The sequence below is a fragment of the Panthera tigris genome, chromosome C1 (genome assembly GCF_018350195.1).
Source record: "Panthera tigris isolate Pti1 chromosome C1, P.tigris_Pti1_mat1.1, whole genome shotgun sequence".
Classification (NCBI taxonomy): Eukaryota; Metazoa; Chordata; class Mammalia; order Carnivora; family Felidae; genus Panthera; species Panthera tigris.
In genome coordinates this window covers 189,617,146-189,623,675 of record NC_056667.1, presented here as the reverse complement: position 1 = coordinate 189,623,675, position 6,530 = coordinate 189,617,146, and the positions used below count along the sequence as shown (strand labels likewise).

At 47.2% G+C, this 6,530-nt stretch overlaps 1 protein-coding gene across 1 annotated transcript in view; it reads right to left on the bottom strand.

Annotated features, from left to right (window-relative positions):
* Positions 1–662: 662 nt before the first annotated feature.
* PARD3B (par-3 family cell polarity regulator beta) overlaps positions 663–6,530 on the bottom strand; it is a 1,003,697-nt gene continuing 997,829 nt past the window's right edge. Inside the window, exon 23 of the mRNA XM_042995147.1 lies at positions 663–5,386. Coding sequence (XP_042851081.1) covers positions 5,029–5,386 — 358 coding nt within the window. The 3' untranslated portion in view covers positions 663–5,028. The remainder of the gene's footprint in view (positions 5,387–6,530) is intronic.

The following is a 6,530-nucleotide window of genomic DNA, read 5'->3' as shown; positions in this document are numbered from 1 at the left end:
GACACTTCTGGGAGGTCTGAGAATAATCCAGTGAAGAATCTTGGGAAACAGAGGGTTGGTTTCAAGGAGAACCCACTCAGAATCATGTTTCCCTAAGTAAGGTAAGAGTGTTATCGGCTTATAAGAGAGAGGAAGGGTCAACACTGTTGGAGGCTGTGTGGTGAGCTGCCCGGATCCCACCTCAAGAATGAAGGACAATTTTCCCAACCACGGTAAATACCTCCCAACTGCCCAGTCCTGGGTCCCATCTCCTTCCAGGAGTAGCTCATACCTACCACCCAACACGGTGGTATGAAGACCCAGCTCCTTAGTCCCAAGTTGGGACAAGTCTGAAGGGCCACTGTGGCTCCAGATTGCCCTGTGGAGCTGGCTGAGGCCTAATTTGGGAGGGTATCACTGCTCAGCTTCTCCCTTTGGCCGGCCCTGCTTCTTGCCCTGGCTTCCGTGGGTATTGAACCCAAGTGCGCTCTCGAATCAACAGCCTACATGGTCGTCTCCGTCTCGCATGTGTTTCTTGGGGAGCCCAGCACATGACAGAGGCTTCTCCTTCATGACCCCTGCCCTATGACGTTGCTGTTTAAGGGTGATCAGGACCAGACCAACCTATTCATTCGTCAAATCCTAAACCAAACAGGTGGGGACTGAAAACCAACACTCTGGTATCTTAATGAATAAAGCTTTATTTTAATGCAAAATAAAACAAGAAAAATTTGTATGTTCATATATAACAGCATCCAAAATGTTTTCTGTGGTACAAATGGGATCATTCTAAAAAGTCTGTGAAGAATTCATTCTCTGCCCCCATATGCCAAAATATGATTTCACATAATTTATCTTCAGAACTTATGAACAGACTTGGTGCCAAAAAAGCGCAGGAAAACACTAGAAGAAGTGACTGTATCCACAGTAGGGTTTGTTTTTACGTTCCAGTAGTAAACAGCACTGCGGACAACATAGATGGAACAGCACACGCTCTCAGAGCTGAGTGAGGAGACAGTCTCGGTCTTTGGGGTTAGTTCACTGTGCACTCCAGGCTCGGGAGTTAAGCCCATCTTTAAAAGTCAGGAGCTGTGTGATTCTATCACTATTTAAGGACATGAGGGAGAAAAGAGTTTCCCTTAGAAGTAGTAGCTGCATATGAGATTCTAGGCTTATTTTAGATATCTATCTTTTATTCTCCTTTTTTTTTTTTTTTTTTTCACAGAGGTGACTTTGTAGGGATATCTTATGGAGACTCCTCTTTCTGGTCTCATTGTGGCATCATTTCCAACTAAGTCGGTGGGAACTGGGAGGGCAGAGAAGTACTCCCGTGGCTGGTTCTGGATCCCACTCCCTCCTGCCTAATTGCACCAAGTCTGGACCTTTTGTTGCTCCTGGACTCAAAAGCAGTAGGGTGTCTACCCAATTTAGCACCAATTTGAGGGCAGTTCGTTGCGGATTTCAGAGTTTAATGCCTACGGGGATTTTATAGGCATACATCCCTCCCCAAACTGTGCAGATCTCTCTATCCGCCCTGAAAGGCTAAGATGTCTCTCCAAAGAAAACAACTGCTGGGGCTACAGGTTAGGGGAACGAATGCCCCTCAAAGGCCGGATCCTTATTATGCACATAGACTCCATGCATGACAGCTCCTCAAGTTGTCAGATGCATTTCCTTCAGAAGATAGTTCAACAAGTTCACAGATCTTTGAAGGGAATAATGAGTCATGTTTTAATTTTATTTAGTTGGTGGCACAAAGAGAGCCACAAGGAAGTTTCCAACCTCCTTTATCGGGCAGCATGCATGGTTTCCTCCATGGGGTCATGGTGGGTCTGTGGATCTCCTCACACCCTTGATTATAAGATCTTTGCTCCATGCTGTCCTGTGGGGTCAACGCATGTTGACTTACATATCTAAGAATAATGTGCTTCACGGTAATTTTATTTTCCAATTTTTGTTTGTTACTCGATTATGATATAAGAAGGTGCTCCTGTCTTTGAGATTGCCTTTCATCCACTGATTTAATATTGTGGGGAACCAATTTTCTACCAAGGGTGATATTGCCACAGTCCAATGGCGCAAGGGGTTAACGAGATGCAGTGTTTCTCTTCCTGGCAGAGGACTGAATTCTCCTGCATCTAAAAGTTTGCAATGGTCTGCTCCCTTTCCCATCTCCCCTCCTGCAAAAAGGGATAAACAAGAGCTCCTTCAAATATCTCACGACTCAAGGCCAAAACATCATTTCCAGGCCTCAGCGACCCAGCAGTCAGATCAGGAGTCAGGTGGGTGTGCTGATGGGTTTGCAGCTCACTGTGCTACTCTGTTCCTGTGGGGAGGGGCGTTATGGTATTCTGAGCAACGAGCAGACACCAGATTGAGTCTCGCCAAGGCCATAAATAAATGGGGAACTACTTCCTGCTACTGGGCACCTACTGACTACAGGCTGGCCTTCTAAACACTCTAAACCACCAGTTCTCCTAGATACTGGGAGAGAGTTCTGCAGCCTCTGGGTGCTGGCAAGTGGAGGGTTGGTTCACAGGCTCTTATGAAGCTTACATTCGAGCTGTTCTTAACGTGGCCTGGCTTGATGGAGCCTCTGTGACGCACACGTGTGCTTCTTTCGGGCGGGGTCAAATTGGGCGTGTATTGTACTTCAAGCAAGAAAACGGCTGTCATCTCGTTTTTGTCCACTTGAAGAGCAGTTTCAAATCACTGGCTGCCCCGCAGGATTAGCAAATGTTTTATTGACTGTGAATACAGCGCAAGACCGTATTTGGTGCAGCTTGCCCCGAGCCTGTGAGCAGGAGGCATTGTGCAACGTGGGGAAGATGGGCATTCTTCCTACAAGGGCCACTCCTCCAACACGCACAGGATATCTCACCCTCTCGCACTGCCTCTGGCTGCCTCTCGTGTGGCCTTGGCCTTAATCCAGAAGGAGACTCCTGGCTTGGCTATGTCTAATAGCCTAGAGAAATTTGACTCAAAATGCAACATGCCCAAGAGCTGATTTTAACGCTCCCAAGCGCGTTACATTTCCCTCACTTTATCCTTCTCTTCCTGGAAGTTTATTTATTTCGAGGGTAAAGTGTCATTCAGTGTGTTGGCAGAGAAGCCCGGGAGCTCACCTGCCCCTCACCTCTAGGTGAGCAGGGCCTGAGCCCCTCAACCTCCGTGCACACGTTGCGAAAGGTCTAAGGTGCCTGGCTCAAGAGGGATGACAGATGGAGAAGACCAACTTGACAGTCTATTTATTAAGATGGTCAAGGCAATTGTACTTTAGAAAATGATACCTCTTAAAGTCCAGTAAATAACACTATTTATGTCTAAAACCAGCAGCTGCTTCATTCCTGGTAATAGAACTCTATTTTAAATTAAAAAAACACCTAAACTGGGTTGGATACTCTATAGTTAATAATACTATAATTTATTAAGTCCTGTCAGGCAGAGGTATTCTAATCTCAGCCAAAACATGTCTAAATGGAACTCAATACTTTTTTTGTTTTGTGTTGTTTTGAGGGAATGGAGAAGGAGCGGCAAGGCTTTACGTCTCTTAAGAGCCATTGAACGATTCAAACGGCTGCCCCCAGATTTTGCTGTTTCTCAGTCTTCTGTTGTGTTCTCATTTGGGTCAGGTTGGAAGTTTTAGAAGTCTTGCTGAAATAAGTAGAAAATCACTGCAAAGCTCAAAGGAAATGGGATGGGTTTTAGAGGGCGGGGTGTCAGCTTTTCCAAGCCATAAAGACCTTCTAGTCCCAGTTGGAGATGCTGGCCTGGCCTGGGTGCTCCCCCGACTTTTGTTAATGAAATACAGCAGATGTAGAATGATCTGGTTTTATGCCTCTTTTCCTTTCCCCTCTGATTTTTTTTTTCCTTTTTATTTCCTTCCTCATCAAACTTTCCAGAAAGCATTTTTATCTTACATTCTCCATACTGGTAATCACATACCTTCACACATACACACACGCATACACATACACACACACACAGTCAGTCACTGCCATCTACCACTCCCTGGTCATCAATCCCAGAGGCCACAGTCAGCCCCTCCCTGTCCCCGGGTGCAGATGGCACTGTTTGGCACTGAGTGTGGAATTGGCATCTCCGGATCGTTGCTTCCTGTGTGACCTAAGCAACGAGCTCTCTCTTTTCCAACTACATTTTAGCCCTCAAGTGGGAGCCTTAAAGTCGAGGCCCCGGTTCCAGTAATTACAGGCAGGAGATTTGGAGATGGTTCTGAAACCGGATATCTCCATGCAATCACGCCTGGGACTCGGGGGAAGGAAGGTGAGGATCAGGGGATTTTCAGCCCTCTTAACCTGATCGCCTTGGTCCTTGGACTATATTCCTTCTGGAATCTCTGACTAGCTTTAAACATTCTCTCAGGACACTAATACTGCATTCGTGTTGTGTTTTATATATATATATATATATATATATATATATATATATACACACATATGGCAAGGAAATGTAAAATACTTATACCAGACGAGTGGTACGAGGAACCTGAGAAATTCTACAAAGAGAGAAATGCAGTCTTCTTCTGGGTATAAACATTTCAAAGAGATCACTAGTCATGTCTGCTGTTGGTTTGTTTTCTCAGTGAGAAAACTACTCATTTAAGACACCCATATTTGCAGCCACTCTCAGGTGGCTGAGGCTCAGCCTCTGAGAGTCTCTGTGCTGCCAGTTCCATGGGGCTTGTGCGCACCAGGAAGGCACTTGTGGTGTGTCCATTGTTCTTTGTCACTTGCCTGTTTACCTGCCGCTCTCACGGAATTGAACAATTCTAAATGCATTTCAGATCTCAGGCAGTACTGTTTTGATGGACCCTGTCCTTTCTCTTCCTTCTGATCCCCCGTCCTCCTGTCCCCTCCTTTTTCCCTCTGGTTAGCAGTCAAGTGTTGCAACCTCGGTGAGAAGAACCTATCTGTGCCCTGGAGAATTCTGAACAGGAGGAAGGTCTTACAGTCTAGGAAGGGCAAAGGTGATGTTAGCCGTCTCCCCTTCTGGGCTGGGCTGGGCTGGGCTGGGCGTGGTGATATTCAGTTACACAGCTGCAGTCATGGGGTTCTTCTGCCTGGGATCCTGGGCTCGGTAGGGGTACTGGTCCGGGCTGCCCCCTCGGGGCCCTGGTCTACCCATTTCCTGATAGGCTGGCACTCTGGGGTGCTGAGGAGGGGAAGGCGGGACATCTTGTCGGAAGGGTCCTTTATGCTGGGGGGCTGGTGGAGGAGGGTAGTACTGAGGATACCGGAGGTCTGCAAGCCTCAGATCCGGGGGACGTGGGTAGCTCCCTTTGGGAGGATGCACAGGATGAGCCCCTGGGTAATACGGGAGCTCCCTTTCTTTGTAGAGCCCTCGAGGTGTGGCCGTCAGATAGTCTATAGGATCAGCTGGTCCTCCCCTGGAAAGAGAAGAACAGACATATATCAGTAGCTGCTAAGGGAGCTGCCCGACCGAAGACCCCGTTCCTCAGCCTCCTGCGTAGTTTGGCATGGTCATTGACTAGGCCTGGCCCATGGGACGTGAACAGAAGTGGTGTGTGCCCTTAAAGAGAAGAGAGGGAATCTTCTTCTTCCCCTCTCCCCTTCCTGTTGGCCATCGGAGTGGCCGTTTTTAACTACAAGGGGCGCACTTTGGCTCCCTTACAGCTAGGATCGTTGGACCTGCCCCCTTCTCTGCCCCCCTGAAGCCTGTCACGGGTAGTGGGAGAAATGTGCAGGTTATTCAGAGTTACACAGTTCCCAGGGGCTGTACTCATCTCTAGGTCTGTGGGGGTGCTTTTGACATGGACCATAGTCTTGGTCTAACTCCGGTTAGCTTCTGGGCCACCCCTATGTGCTCTCCCCTCTCTACAGTTCCTAGAAAAGGTCCTGAGTCAGAGCTGGGGATTATCCACGTAGCGCCTTGATAGAAACAATTCTACCACGAAGTCAAGAAGTACCAGTAGCAGAGTGGGAAAAGCCAAACCAGCTGTAAGTTGCATTGTGTAATGAGTAGGCACACAGAAAGGTCCAGGGCAACAATAAACACTAACAGAAAGTGACCCTGTCTGGATCTCTCTACTAAGACAACAAGCATCTTCTGTTCCATTTGCTACAACAGAAGCAATACGTCTCCAAACAGCGTACAGATGACTGCATCTTATCTAGCCTGGGGTTAAACAGATGAGTTCTGTTTGCAGCTCTTAAAATCCCATAAACCTTCTGTGCACGTATTCACCACCACCATCACCAGATCCTTCCCACATTCCACCACTCTGCCTGTTATAATTTTTTGAAGGAAAAAAAAAAGCAACAATAATAATTAATGAAAATCTCTTCAATGTCAGAGTACAAATTGGTAGAACACTTGGAAGAAATGACAGAGCTAGAAGAATACGGCGTCTGTGGTTCATCAAGCACTGTCAATGAGGGTCGAAATCACCCTGTAATCTGCAGAATCTGATGTTAAAACAGCTCTGTAAGTTCCCCAAATCAATGAAGGGTTGACGAGCTCCGAGTGTGGGTGCGTGGGGAAAGCAGCGTGTGAGGACATTCGTAAGGATG